Source organism: Oncorhynchus clarkii, chromosome 17 (assembly GCF_045791955.1).
Source record: "Oncorhynchus clarkii lewisi isolate Uvic-CL-2024 chromosome 17, UVic_Ocla_1.0, whole genome shotgun sequence".
In the NCBI taxonomy this organism is placed as follows: Eukaryota; Metazoa; Chordata; class Actinopteri; order Salmoniformes; family Salmonidae; genus Oncorhynchus; species Oncorhynchus clarkii.
In genome coordinates, this window is record NC_092163.1 from 38,241,662 (window position 1) to 38,257,708 (window position 16,047).

Below are 16,047 nucleotides of genomic sequence, written 5' to 3' on the forward strand. Positions count from 1 at the left end.
TAGTCTATGGTTAGGCTCTGCACAGACATATTTGGTGCACATACATTACTGTTATAGTAACCTAGTATTAATTCTTATACTCCTGCAAACTTGAATAAAGAAATAGAGGGATATTTTTAGATATAACTTTTCCCTCTGACGCTCTTTCTCCCCAACTGTCTCTCTCGGGACTCGAGCATAGACCCTATCCCAGGTATACCCTCGTTGACGTCAGAGACCCTTCGTAATTTGACGTGTAAACATTCTCGTCCCCTTCCACAGTTTACTCTCCGCTTGCTTTCCTTGATGGTTCAATAAGGCAATAACGCGGTGACAGGACCTCTCATTCCCACCCAGCACGTTGAAGGAAAAAAGACACGAACCAAGGGGAACCAACAGAAATTTATTTATTTAATATTACTTACATTTTCGTTTTGAATTGTCTTATATGCTTTCTAAGAGCATCAATCTAGTCGTATTTTCTCTGAGATGGAAATGAGATGTCGCCCAACAACGGTAATGTGCTGTGCTTTTGTGGTTCTGTTCTCCATCGCTCGTTCCGTGGATGCTTCATTCGGGGACAGACAGTACCTCAACGAATGGGCGGTGGAGATTCCGGGAGGACCGGACGCCGCAAGGTCCATCGCCAAAGAACTGGACTACCGACTAGTCCGCCAGGTATGTTAGCGCCACAGCAACGCCCCGAGACCACGTTTATCCTCGAGTAGTATTTGAACTATGTACTTCTCTCTTTACACTATACAATGAATATGTTAAATTTGGCCCAGGGAACATCCTTGGTCTCAGTAGCCTATTCAGCTTTGTTTTATCAATTATTCAGTTGGTTGTATTAATACATAGCTGTTGAAAGCTCATGGAGGGCGCCACGGCAGCATTGTTGCTGATGTTGTAGCCCGTACAGCAGCATCCTTACTGAACTTCTGCTTCAGCCAAGATTAAAACACTACAACTATAGTGATTGGTGTATTCTGTCAATCATCTTCATTATTCTGGTCAGAGTGAGCAGGGAAATGCAATTGTGTAACCTATGAAATTTCCATTATTGACTTTTTTTTACCATCAGTGTATTTCGGTATCACTGTTACTTTATATTAAGTAAATTGATATCATCAATCAAAAACAAATCATTTAGTCTATCAGTGTATTTGGGAAAAATATGGGGATCCAATCCATATTTTAAGACTTATTCTTTTGAACAAGTTCATTTTGTACTGTATACAATAGCCCCCTTCTGTAAATATGTCTATTGCCAATGTTGTAATTCACTGTCTACCTTGTCCAAAACATTAGGCCTGTACACCCCCTGACGAGCTCTCTATAATCCACTCAGAGGAACCTAGCTCTCTGACTACACAGGTCAACAACCTATGTTTCCATTCGGCCAGGGGGGTGGGTGCCATATCAGCATTATCAATATAATAGGCCTGAACTGTGGCTTAGAATAATTTAAAGGTTAGGCCTAAATAATTTCTGCAATTTTATTTTTATTTTCTCCCTTGACAAAAGCACCCTCTAGTGGCCTCATGGGTGGGTGTTTTAAATATTTTTAATAATTTCGTAATGAATAAACTTATTTTTTTTAACACAGAAAATCTGGTGTTTCTATGTCAAACAGTTTTGTTATATTTCAGTCTACTGTGATGTAAATAAAATCTAATATTGGGATGTAAACTCAAAATGCAATACATTTCAACTATATCTGACATGGTACAGGTTTCTTCTTTTTTTGTGTTAGGCATATGCTTTTGTTTCAAACTAGATTTATTTAAGAATACCAAGAAACACTCTGTGTGACCCTGATTTAAAAGGTAAACAGTAATATCTGTGATTGATTCATTATTTGCACATTTGCACAATTTGTGTGATATCGTGACAAACACCTGTAGATTCCGTGGGTTCAGCTGTGTTAACCTTGCTTTCTGAGGAAATTGCTGAACAAAGCCTGCTGTAAATACAGTCAGGTCCGATATTAATTTGCACCTTTTATAAAGATGAGCAAAAAAGACTGTATAAAATAAACAATACAAATACTGAGCTATAAAAAAAAGGGAAAATTATATTATTGTATATTAATACAATTGCTCAGAAAAATAGATTTTATCAAGTTATATAAAAATAAATCTCCAAAATATAGGGGTCAGAATCATTGGGAACCTTTACTTTCAAACCTTCAGCCCCCATCCCCTTTTTTAAAAACATTTATTCAACTAGGCAAGTCAGTTACAAACAAATTCTGATTTACAATGAAAGCCTACTAGGAAACAGTGGGTTAACTGCATTGTTCAGGGGTAGAACAACAGATTTTTTACCTTAAATAATACTTATTTTCCACCATAATCTGCAAATAAATTAATTAAAAATCCTACAATGTGATTTTCTGGATTTTTTTTCTCATTTTGTCTGTCATAGTGGAAGTGTACATATGATGAAAATTACAGGCCTCTCTCATCTTTTTAAGTGGGAGAACTTGCACAATTGGTGGCTTACTTACTTACCACTCTACAGTGGGGCAAAAATGCAGTCTATGCAGTCTTTTTTGTTCATCTTATCAAGGGGGCTAATAATTTGGGTCCTGACTGTATAAGTACCAAGGAAACTGGCACGGCTATTGTGGTATCTGCCTTCCAGTCACATAAATATAATAATATAATATCAACATCTACCGACGTTTGAGAACGATCTAAGGTAGCCTATTGATTAAACAAGCTGCTCAAGACATTCAAAGTGAGACTGGTGTAACAAGGCGCTTGTATGGCGATGCCAAAGGAAAATGTCCATCCTGGGTGGACCAATAAGGTTCTATTCTTTGATTCTATTCTATAATTAAAAAGGATTGCATTGATAATAACATGCAGTCCTCTGTTAGGGGATTGACAGGAAGAGGTTAATGGTGTTACACCACTGCTGTGAAATATTCAACAACCCACCACTCTCCTCGTCTGCAGATTGGGGCGCTAGAAAACCATTACTTGTTCAAACACCAGAGTCATCCTAGCAGGACGAAACGAAGTGCAGATCACATCACCAAACGCCTGTCTGAGGATGATCGGGTAAACAATCCTGTGTCTGTAACATTGTCTGTGGCTATGTTTGAACTTGTACCCTATGTCCTATTTAGTGCTCTACTTTTGGCCAGAACACTTGTGCGTGTGCATTAGCAACGTAAACAAAATGACAGTATGAACATAAGTAATTGACAGAATGTTTTTGCCTGTGTGGTCCAGCGGTTATAGCTGCAGAACCCGGGCACGCAAGTATGCCAGAGTCGGCATACGTTTGAATCCAGCCCACTGTCCCTTTGACTTTAGCCTGGGTGCCAGTCTGTTTCTGCTATCATGCTAGCTACTTGTGAGATTGTCATGCCAACGACAATGCCTTGGCTTGACAACGACAATGGAGCAGGCAAAATCACAAACAGATCTGAGACCAGGCGACTTTGAGTCCTCCTCCCCTCTATCTTCCCATTTCTCCAACTGTACTATCGCTTAAATAAAGCTCAATGAATATGAAATGAATGGGACTGCCCCACCCCTTATAAAAATGTAGATTGATTCTCTCATCTCGTTGGGTGTCTAGGTATCGTGGGCGGAGCAACAGTATGAGAAGCAGCGCAGTAAGCGGGCGTCGCTGGCATCATGCCGGAACTGTCCAGTGGACAAGCTGTTTGATGACCCCATGTGGAACCAGCAGTGGTACCTGGTATGTCCTGAAGAGCTACACATTCCTTTATCTTTCTCATAGGCTAAGTCATACCCAGTTGGTGACAAATTAGTTTGGATATTAAGATTGGTCCATTAAGGTTGTTTTTTGGTTGTCTGGTGGTCCATGTGGTGTTTTGGTTATTTTGGTTGTCATGGTGGCTAATAGCTGATGGCACAATGTTAGAATTCAAACATAGCTGGTGCCAGAATTGAAGTCCTACATAAACTACAGAAAATGTGTTTTCTGACCCGACCATCAGTTCAGATCCAGCTGGTGTCTTCTGCTGCCTTCTGTTTGGCCTGATTCACAAACACAATCCTAGCCTGGTCCCAGATCTGTTTGTGCTGTCTTGCCAATTCCTAATGGTCATAGTCACTAGGTATTGGCAAGACAGCACAAACAGATCTGGGACCAGGCTAACACAATCCCAGAGCCTTCTGAGATTCAGCGCTGGCAGGGATGGACAGCTCCCCAAATGCTGAGTGTGTCACAGTGCGGAGACTTTGCCTTCACAACCCTTTTGGATGTACAGTCATACATATTGTTTAGTGATGAGCTTGCAGGTCTTGTATTAGGGGTTTGAATATATGTTGTGGGTTAGTTTATATCACAATTAGCACCTGTCAAAATGAAAGGAAAACTTTATATGTGCGAGGAATACTGTGTGTGTGTGTGTGTGTGTGTGTGTGTGTGTGTGTGTGTGTGTGTGTGTGTGTGTGTGTGTGTGTGTGTGTGTGTACATGCGTTTCATAGCGAGAGAGGATGAGACAAATATCTTCAGCGATCACGCATGAATATGTATAGGAAACTTGAGAAATGTGAGACAATAGGTTTTTACTCTGTGATAAACAAATGAATTAGTAATCATCCAAAATCCCAGGCAAAGGACCCATTTGTTGAATTGAACATGCTGGCCTGGTAGGCGATTGTAAGGCAAATCAACTTCCTCCCACCTTAATCCAGTGGAACGGAATAGGCCGTCACGCATTAAGGCCCAATTTAGCGGTTATTTTAACCCATTGAAGCCAAGTGGATGATAGTGTCACAGCTGTGTATTCCCTACCGGATACATTACAGACAGCACATTCACTTTGTCCTGTGTTCAGGATTAACCTACGGTAGTCCAATTGGACTCCTATTCCATGTCATTAGTGATGGATTTCTTTCATCGGTTATGTTTCAATAGCTTCCAATAATAGCATTTTAGCAATTATTGTGAGAGTGGAGAGAGCAGTTTGTAATGGTTGATTCAAAGTACTCGGCCATTTATTAAAAGCATTGGCCGTGTCCGGATACCTTGCGTGTAACGCTCGTCTGAAGAAGAGGAGCATGGTACGTGTTCATGATCATTTATTCAAACTGAACACTGAAACAAAATAACAAAGTGGAGCAAAACGAAACAGTTCTGTCTGGTGCAGACACAAAACAGAAAACAACTACCCACAAACCCAGGTGGGAAAAAGGCTACCTAAGTATGATTCTCAATCAGAGACAACGATAGACAGCTGTCCCTGATTGAGAACCATACCCGGCCAAGACAAAGAAACAGAAAAACATAGAAAAAATAACATAGAATGCCCACCCAAATCACACCCTGACCAAACCAAAATAGAGACATAACAAGCTCTAAGGTCAGGGCGTGACATTGCGTCCTAAATAGTAAGCCGTTTGGGTATGCTGAAATAGAACATTTTATAGTATGTGAAATGTCAAAGATTGTGTATGTTTATGTTTAGATGCCAGGATGTGGTACTCATTTCGGCTTTTTATCTAGTGCGAATTCGCTACGTGCTACCGAGGAAGATAATTGTCTTTTCAGACCCACCTGTGTTTGACAACAGGCCTAGCTAATAATCAGCTGATAATCAGACAAGGGGATTGAATACCGAAATGAACGAATGGTGGTAAACAAAGCAATTGCGCATAAGATGACACATTCTCAGTATGGGTGAGCCTACTATGTTGATATGTGTTACTTACTGAGTATATTTTTACTAAACAGTATGTTCTAAGTAGTATGATTAACACATAGTATGTCATTTCAGTAAGTAGTAGGCAAGACATATTTCAGACACAGCCATTAAGTCACTGTTTCAAATGTCTTAATCAGTTTTCCAGTCAACACCTGTTATTTTAAAGATAGGACGTGTGTTGTCTGTCTGTTTACATGCGTCAGTGTGTGTATTTTATCGGCTCTTTCCATTTTCCCTGAACTTGATGTTATGAGTCACTCATTACAGGAAATAAGAAAATAAATCGAGATGGCCCCTTTTTACTTATCTGGGCTGATGATCCTAATTGAATTGGTCATGAAGTGCTCTCATTTACTGTGCGTCAGTAAACGGCCATGGCTGACAAACACCTACTCCCGCCCACTCACTTGTGACGGCACTCTGATTGGCCTGGGGTGTCCCTAGGGACTGTCAGTCAGGGACATCGAATAGGCAAGAAGCAACGAGACAATGTCAATGTTTTATTTCTTACATTTCTTCTATGACGGCTTTATCATTAGGAGGGCATCTACTCGACTATAGATCGGTAGATATATAGAAAGAAAGAAAGATAGATAGAAAGAAAACAGTAGTAATAACCAAGAAAATAGAGATGTGAGGGAGGGGTGGGTGGGAGGAGATAAAAGGAGGGATAGAGGAAGAGAGAGCAGCAATGAGACCGTAGTTATTGAGAGGATAGAGTGATCGTGAGAGGAAGGGAGGGGAAAATGAGTGCGTAGAGAGGTAAAGGGATGGCGGGAGGGATGGAAGAAGAGGACATGGACAAAGGTATGGCTGTACTGATGGACAGCAGAAACGAAGGGAGGTTGAGTTAGGAGCAGAAGGAAGTGAGGGAGAAAGACACAATTGAGAGAGGGAGAGATGGAGAGAGTGATGTGGAGAGAGGAAAGATGGAGGGAGAGATAGTGACTGCGTGCAGGGAGAGTGTCTCTTTGTGTCCCAGGAGTGGGTGACTGCCTGATAAAGCAATCAAAGGAGTGACTCATAATAGATTGAGATTCCTAGCTCCGTCATGGGCTGTGTGTGTGTGTGTGTGTGTGTGTGTGTGTGTGTGTGTGTGTGTGTGTGTGTGTGTGTGTGTGTGTGTGTGTGTGTGTGCGTGTGTGTGTGTGTGCGTGTGTGTGTGTGTGTGTGCGTGCGTGTCATGCGTGCAGGTCTCAGTTTGTGCGCGTAAGCGCATGTGAATGCCGATGTGTTTGTTTACCGCAAGTGTCCATTCTAAATATATGCTTGTGCGTGTGAGCTGGGCTGTTTGGAGACAACAGGTTATGTGCCAGTCAATAGATGAGTCATCCAATAAGATACCAAGACAGAAGAGCTACAGAAGCCATCAATAGGACTGCACAGCTTGATTTCTGATATCTCCGATATGCTGCCACATTCATACGTTTTATCATATATGTCATATATGCCACTGTTTTGTCAACCGTCCCTGTAGCAGAAACGTATGGTGTGGCATCTGTGTGGATGGATGAATAGGATGGTTTTAAAGATCATTCTAAACAGAGACAGTCTCCCACAACCACCCTGATCCCTTCACTTCCTCCAGTAGCCAGAGGGAAACAGAGAAAGGGGGAGCTAAAGAGGAGAGAGAGAGGGTAGATGGGCAAGTGAGAGAGAATCATTGGGGAGGAAATGGAGGAGGGGAGAGAGAGAGAAACAGAAAGACATGGTCCAAAAGAGAGCGCAAGAAGATGGAGAGACCGGGGTGAGACGGAGCAAGAGGAGAAGAGAAAAAGAAGGCGAGAGAGAGAGAGAGAAAGGAGAAAAGGAGAAAGGATAAAAAAGAGCGAGAGAGAGTGGCGTTCCGCAGTGTCTGTGCATAATGCGGAAGCAGAGCAGCTCCAAAATGTTCCTAGTCTTTTTTTTGTCCTGTCTCCTGCTCTGAATCATCCCATCTGCCCTCAGGGAGGACTGCTGCTAGCACGGCACTGCTGTACTCTTACTCCCCACTGATTAGCCAATTAACACTAGTTGGGCGCCCCACACATATACACACTCATTACATGCATTAAAGGGACCACTGATTATTAGATAGAGGTAGAGGTGACAGAGGCTTAGCCTTGCACTATGACACATAATCATGACATATTATCATTTTATTTTCACATCGCAAGATTCACAACCTTAGCACGGTCTTCAGTGAACCACTTATATAAATAATTTAGTTCTGGGCTGAAATATTAGTCTGAACACTCTACACAAGGTTTTCTACCGTAAGCAGTCAAGAGAGCCAGGACAAAGCAACATATTAATAATGAATTGCTAAAGGTCCATGTGGAACATGACTGTCTCCATTAGCGAAGATGGAGCTTGTGTAGCCCGACGGCCGTCTTAGGTTGACCTTTCTCCATTCTTTTCTTAATACTTGATTTTCACAGAGGCAATTTAGGTGAAGTACCTCATTCCTTAATTGTTAGAATGCCTTTTTTTCCAGTTTCAGTATAGGTGTGCTACTTCCTGTATTTAAATTCTGTGCCAATGTCATGCGTATGTCAATGAGCTTATAAGCTCTATGAACACTGTATATATGCTTTAGGAATAGGGTTCAATAGTTCAACAATTGTCATGAAAACCGCTCTCTCTCCTTCTCTTCCAGCTTATATGACCTTAATGTATGCTTTAATGCTATATGTACTGTAAACATGATTTAATTACAAATAACTAAAACTACTCTCTCTCCTCCTCCTCCTCCTCCTCCTCTCCTTGGTCGGCCATTCCAGCAAGACACTCGGACGTCGTCCTCCCTGCCCAAGCTGGACCTCCACGTAATTCCCGTGTGGAGGAAAGGGATCACAGGGAAAGGAGTGGTCATCACCGTGCTGGATGACGGTCTGGAGTGGAACCACACCGACATCTACCCCAACTACGTAAGTCCACATTTCCATGGCAACAGAAATCACTAAGGGAGACCGTTCCCATAGCAACATCGGTGACACTTACACAGCCATCCATGAAGCACTAATAAGCAGTAATAAATTGCAATATGATAGGTGGTGATGATGGTTGTAAGCGTGCATAGATTATAGAACTGGAAATCAATAATAGGTGGAATTATTATGGTCCTGGATTATTTTTTTGTGGTTGTGTTGACAGGAACTACAGTATAGGTGGCTTGGAGGCAAACAGTTCTTTCTCTATGAGACACAAGGCATTGGGAGACAGCCCTAGGGTCTTTCTAGAGAGGCAGAGAGAGAGAGAGAGAGAGAGAGAGAGAGAGAGAGAGAAAGAGAGAGAGAGAGAGGAAGTATGACAACAAGGCTGATAGAATCGACTCTGACTATAATTAACGCGACTGTGATTAATCAAAGGGACATAATCAAGCGAGACGCTTATCCATCTTGTCTCGAAGCAGACCTGTTTCAGTGATTCTGATGCAGTGTAGGTATAAAAGTGCCGCCTGACCTCAGAGCCATACGAAACATACTATACACATTTTTCTGCATCGCCAAGACTTATGATATGTACTAATCGTGTAGTTACTTTAGACAGAAACAAAAGTAGGTCGGTAGGTCCGCGGAGGATGGGTGGGCATATACCTCGAACCGACTAGCGATCCAAAGGTTGCATCGAGTCGCACAGGGGACAACTGTGGCATTTTAGGTAACCCTTCCCCTAAACCTTTTTGTGTTTCTTCGTTAATAAATAGAAGAATGTCTTCACATCACGCTGCGCCTTGGTCTCCTCCATTCAACGAACGTGACAGTAGCAATAAACCTTTCAGACGAAGACATATTGACAAATGTTCGACATTCCCCTTTCTCAAAAATAATGGCTTTGTTTCAGCCCTAAATAATTTCCTACCTCGCCCTCTTGCCTGGTGTTCAACCATCCATGTAATTTACAGTCCCTCTCAGTGACAGGTCCCCGGTGCGGTCACCTAAGTGGGTTAAGTGGGTTGACAGATTGGGTTTTGGAGCGTATGGTGATTTTCCCTTCTCTCTCTTTCTTCTCCAGGACGCAGCAGCCAGCTACGATTTCAATGACAACGACCCTGACCCCTTCCCCAGATACGACTCCACCAATGAGAACAAGTAAATTGTCTATTTATTTTAGGGATATGCCTGCTATCATGTTTTTGTTGTTGTGAGAAGCGTGTAGCATTTTTCACACACATTTGTCTCTTTTCAAATCCTCACTTGTATATTCATTATTTACATGCATTGGCATATTACTTAGTAGCATAGTAGCCAACAAAAATGATATTGACATCCAGTACTAATGGAAAGTACATGTTCCTCATTGTTCGGGTCCCATGCACTCTGGTGACCACTATAAAACCCATGTAATCCTGTTCCTAGTTACAGCATCCTCACTGTCGATTACACAACTAGATAAGAAGGGGAGCAGCCAGCTATCCTGCTAGACACACACAGGTCACACTCGCTGGAAATGGGCATATCTGGTACACACAGATGGAGCTGTTGATGTAACAACAGTTATATATATATATATTTATTTTTTTCCGCCGATTCCCAAGGAATTTATAGATTTACAATTTTTCTACATTTAACGTAAAATACAGTATTTATTGTACTACATACAGTGAGTATAGAAAGTCATCAACCCTTTTCAAAATGTTCACCCTTTGTTGCCTTACAGCCTGAAATGAAAACACATAAAATCAGACGTTTTTCGGCTTTATTTACAATATCCAAAACATAAAAACTCTGAAAATGAATTACAATGAAGACAGTAAAATACCGTATTTGGATAAGTGAACAACCCCCTGAGTTAATACTTGGTGGAACCACCTTTTGCTTGAATTACAGCCATGGGTCTCTTTGAATATGTCTCTACTAACTTTGCACACCTAGACTGTGCAACATTTGCCTACTCTTCCTTGCAGAATTCTTCAAGATCAGTCAAATTGCATGGTGACCGCTCAAGGACTGCACTCTTCAAGTCCTTCCAAATTCTAGATGGGATTTAGGTTGGGGCTCTGACTAGGCCACTCAAGGACATTCACCTTCTTGTCCTTCAGCCACTGTATGGTTGCTTTGGTGGTGTTCTTTGGGTCATTGTCATGTTGAAACGTGAACCATCTTCCCATTTTCAACTTCCTGGCAGAGGGCTGCAGGCTCTCCTCAAGAATTTGTTGGAATTTTGCACTATCCATTTTCTCTTCTATCCTCACAAGTGCTCAAGTCCTTGCTGAAGAGGTCTTGGAATTTGTGATTTTTGGAAAAGCTCAAACAAGACTTGATGTGGCTTTTTTTGAGGAGTGTTTTTTTTCTCTCGCCACCCTCCCATAGAAGCCAGATTTGTGGAGCGTTTGTGATATTGTGGTCACATGCACACATTGACCAGTCTTTGCCATAAAGGCCTGAAGTTCCTTCAAAGTGGCCATTGGCTTCTTGGTAGCCTCTCTGATCAGTCTCCTCCTTGCCCGGTCATCCAGTTTGGAGGGACAGTCTGATCTATGCAGGGTCTGGGTGGTGCCATACTCCCTTCTACTTCTTAATAATGGTATTAACTGTGCTCCGAGGGACAAAGCCTTTGAAATCTTTTTATATCCATCCTCTGACTTGTGCCTTTCCACAACTTTATCTCGTACATCTTTCCGCCCATAGTGGATTCTTTGCTTTGAATTGCACTACTAAGCAGTAGAGTCCTCTGTGAAGAACTGCTTTTAATCTGACCTAATAAAAATCAGTACAATTGATCACAGATGGATGCCAATTAGCTTGATTTGTGATCTGGAAGGTGGTCGGTTATGCCTCAGAAAGTTTGCAATTGCAATTGTAAGGAGGGGTATTCACTTATCCAAATAGGTTATTTTACAGTTTTTTCAAATTTTATACGTTTTCATTTCAGGCTGTAAGGCAACAAAAGGTGAACATTTTGAAAGGGGGTGGTGACTTTCTATACCCACTGGACATGCCCATAAGATTGTAGCCTGGGAGCCATATATGTTGTACTGTAGGTTAGTGTTTGAGTCAGTAAAATTAGTGCCAGAATGACATTCAGACTGGAAAGATTTAGTTGATAGCCTATCTCCCATTGTGCTTGTTAGCATTAGCTTGTGGTAGATCCCATAGATGTAGAATTACAGAATTACAGATAGTAGAATTATATTAGTTATATGTCTACAGTACAGTGGCTTGCGAAAGTAATCACACCCTTGGCATTTTTGCTATTTTGTTGCCTTACAACATTGAATTAAAATAGATTTTTGGGGGGTTTGTATGATTTGATTAACACAACATGCCTACCACTTTGAAGATGCAAAATATTTTTTCTTGTGAAACAAACAAGAAATAAGACAAAAATATGGAGAGCTTGAGCATGCATAGCTATTCACCCCTCCAAAGTTAATACTTTGTAGAGTCACCATTTGCAGAAATGATAGCTGCAAGTCTCTTGGGGTATGTCTCTATAAATTTGGCACATCTAGCCAGTGGAATATTTGCCCATTCTTCAAGGCAAAACTGCTCCAGCTCCTTCAAGTCGGATGGGTTCCGCTGGTGTACAGCAATCTTTAAGTCATACCACAGATTCTCAAATGGATTGAGGTCTGGGCTTTGACTAGGCCATTCCAAGACATTTACATGTTTCCCCTTAAACCACTCAAGTGTTGCTTTAGTAGTATTCTTAGGGTCATTGTCCTGCTGGAAGGTGAACCTCTGTCCCAGTCTCAAATCTCTGGAAGACTGAAACAGGTTTCCCTCAAGAATTTACCTGTATTTAATGCCATCCATCATTCCTTCAATTCTGACCAGTTTCCCAGTCCCTGCCAATGAAAAACATCCCCACAGCATGATGCTGCCACCACCATGCTTCACTGTGGGGATGGTGTTCTCGGGGTGATGAGAGGTGTTGGGTTTGCAACAGACATAGCATTTTCCTTGATGGCCAAAAAGCCCAATTGTAGTTTCATCTGACAAGAGTACCTTCTTCAATATGTTTGGGTAGTCTCCCACATGCCTTTTGGGGAACATCAAACGTGTTTGCTTATTTTTTTCTTTAAGCAATGTCTTTTTTCTGGCCACTCTTCCGTAAAGCCCAGCTCTGTGGAGTGTATGGCTTAAAGTGGTCATACGGACAGATACTCCAATTTTTGCTTTGCAGCTCCGGGTTATCTTTGGTCTCTTTGTTGCCTCTCTGATTAATGCCCTCCTTGCCTAGTCTGTGAGTTTTGGTGGGCGGCCCTCTCTTGGCAGGTTTGTTGTGGTGCCATAGTCTTTCCATTTTTTTATAATGGATTTAATGGTGCTCTGTGGGATGTTCAAAGTTTCTGATATTTTTTTATAACCCAACCCTGGTCTTCTCCACAATTTTGTCCCTGACCTGTTTGGAGAGCTACTTGGTCTTCATGGTGTCGCTTGTTTGGTGGTGCCCCTTGCTTAGTGGTGTTGCAGACTCTGAGGCCTTTCAGAACTGGTATATATATATATATATATATATATATATATATATATATATGTACTGTATATATATATATATATATACTGAGATCATGTGGCAGATCATGTGACACTTAGATTGCACACAGGAGGACTTTATTTAATTAATTATGTGACTTCTGAAGGTAATTGGTTGCACCAGATCTTATTTAGGGGCTTCATAGCAAAGGGGGTGAATACATATGCACACACCAGTTATTTTTTTCACTTCACTTCACCAATTTGGACTATTTTGTGTATGTCCATTTAATAAAATCCAAATAAAAATCCATTTAAATTACAGGTTGTAATGCAACAAAATAGGAAAAATGCCAAAGGGGATGGATACTTTTGCAAGGCACTGTATAGCCAACCATAGCAACTCAAAGCAGTCCATTTGACCTCTGACAAAATGCCACATCGTCGGAATCTCTCTTTCTCTCTGTCTCTCTCTCTCCTCTCTCTCTCCCTCTTTCTTTCTTTCTGGGCCTTTGTCTCACAGACAATACCTGTAAATGATGACTCACTCTAAGCCAGCTGTGAGGGTTACACAAACACACACTCAGCCCCCCTTCCCACCCCTGTTAGTGCACTCTTTTGTTGTCAATGTACTCTGATCACACACTGTATAATTTAGACTCCAGCAGTAGGCTGTTTATTGTCTCCTATAGTCATGCCCGAATTACATGAAACCAAAGGGCCTTCCATTTTTGGTTGACAAGATTCTCCCTCAATATCAATATTTTCTATGGCAAGCACATAATTAAATGAAGAATCTCACATAACCACATGAAACTAATTGAGGGACACTGGCACTCTTTCAAGAGGTTTTATAATGGATTCAATCTGTTTGAGATTTTTACGTTTACTGTTAACAATACTGAGATATACTATAAACCAGTTTGTAAAGGTTCCAGATCAGACTTGTTTATTCTGAATTCACTGCTACATGTATATGAATTCAAAGAAATTTGAATTTTGTCAGTTAGTGGGCCAGTTTGTAAAGAAAAAAGCAGTTATGTATAGTTAGTTGTAAGTGTGTGTTCTGTTTCTGTATGTACTCAGGCATGGAACCAGGTGTGCCGGTGAGATCGCCATGCAGGCAGATAACAATAAATGTGGAGTTGGGGTGGCGTACAACTCCAAGGTTGGAGGTAAGAGATGTAGCTAGCAACGTGCATGCCCCACCCACCTGATGATCTTTCTTTTTCTATTTCTGTGTTTGAGGGCTGCAAAATCCCCTATTCACTTAAATATGCCTAGATTAATTGTTCGAATTTGACTCTGGAGACTCCTTCCCACTCTTGCTATAACTACCGTTGTAATGACGTGTCAAACACTCCAATAATGGCTGAAATGGGCTCAATGGAAAAACATTGTCTTTCCGTTGCACCTAGAAGAATGTTAATGCTTCGTCAGGATTTAACGCGCCGTCTCAACACTTACATCACAACAAAGAGAAGAAAGATAACTTTATTTTGGTGTGTGTAGATTTTTTGTACAATTGATATAAAAATCCATGATTTAATGTAGTTGAAATGATTATAAATGAGATGTGCTGAAATGAAAGCAACTTTCGAAAAAGAACACTCAGATTATAGTGATATTATCTCTAATCTCACAAAAAAAAGGTATAGTACAGTATGTACAGATAGGTGTTATCTAGAGCCAAGCGTTTTGATTTTAAATCGTGTGGCTATCCTTCTCTTATGCAAGAGAACATGACAATGACAGTAGTGAATTAATCATTAATGAGGAAGTCTAGACAGCACAGGTGAGCACAGGTAGGCCTAGACAGAGCCCGTTTTTGGTGGTTGCAGGCAACTTGCAGCCCTTTATATTAAGTTATTAATGTATGCAAATACACCCAGTGTATATATGCAAATGAGGCAGATATAATTTTCTTTATTTTATCCCAAAGTATTACAAAGATACCTGATATACTAAGAAAGAAAATATGTATGACTGCATAATAATATTTTTGTGGGACATTTTACAATAAATTGAATACCTGAACTCCCACCAATGCCTCAATTTATTTATTACAGAACAATCTTTTATGTACTATAATTCAGTCAATATCTGAGCGATTTGTGTGTGTGTGTGTGTGTGTGTGTGTGTGTGTGTGTGTGTGTGTGTGTGCCGGATTATCAAACGTGACCCGGAGGTCGAGGGGCACCCAAATAGCATATGTGTAGAATTGCATGAAATATGCTTTCAAACTGCTACATTTTATCTCTGCCCCATGGCAAAAAGTGTAGAATTGCAGGAAATGTGTTTTAAAACTGCGACATTTTCTCTTAACCTCATGAAAAATGTGCAGAAAAGCATTGTGAAACTACACATTTTTCTATCTGTATATATAAAAAATGGGGGGGTGGTGGGGCCCCTCAGAGGTTGGTGCTCCAGGGCTCCAAATGCTGTAGTCCGGCCCTGTGCGTGCTGGTTTGTGGGACCTAGACAACAGCTGGAAGATGTCCTGGTGGTGGCCTACTTTTTTGAGCGGATGATTACGCAATACCACTTAACCAAATGACTGAGCAACAATTGGGCATCTGTTCCTCAGGGGGCTAAAACATAGCCACAGAGGAGGCAGCTCATATATAATATTAAAATGAGAAAATCTATTTGGGGGCACAAGACCACTCTACTTTCGAAGTATGACTTAAAACACTTCAACTACAGTTAAAAACAACTAGTTGCTGAGGATTTTCATCATGTTGACCCTGCAGGGATCCGCATGTTGGACGGTATCGTGACGGACGCCATCGAGGCCAGTTCTATTGGCTTCAACCCAGACCATGTGGACATCTACAGTGCCAGCTGGGGACCCAACGACGATGGCAAAACGGTGGAGGGCCCCGGTCGCCTGGCGTCAAAAGCCTTTGAGTACGGCATCCAGAAGGTAACACACCACAGTCCTCTCTTTTTTACCCCCTCAAAAAACA

At 41.3% G+C, this 16,047-nt stretch overlaps 1 protein-coding gene across 1 annotated transcript in view; it reads left to right on the plus strand.

Moving 5' to 3' along the window:
- Window positions 1-356: 356 nt before the first annotated feature.
- LOC139370771 (neuroendocrine convertase 1-like) overlaps window positions 357-16,047 on the plus strand; it is a 29,413-nt gene continuing 13,722 nt past the window's right edge. Inside the window, exons 1-7 of the mRNA XM_071110522.1 lie at window positions 357-657; window positions 2,946-3,050; window positions 3,577-3,699; window positions 8,438-8,584; window positions 9,672-9,748; window positions 14,165-14,253; window positions 15,832-16,004. Coding sequence (XP_070966623.1) covers window positions 469-657; window positions 2,946-3,050; window positions 3,577-3,699; window positions 8,438-8,584; window positions 9,672-9,748; window positions 14,165-14,253; window positions 15,832-16,004 — 903 coding nt within the window. The 5' untranslated portion in view covers window positions 357-468. The remainder of the gene's footprint in view (window positions 658-2,945; window positions 3,051-3,576; window positions 3,700-8,437; window positions 8,585-9,671; window positions 9,749-14,164; window positions 14,254-15,831; window positions 16,005-16,047) is intronic.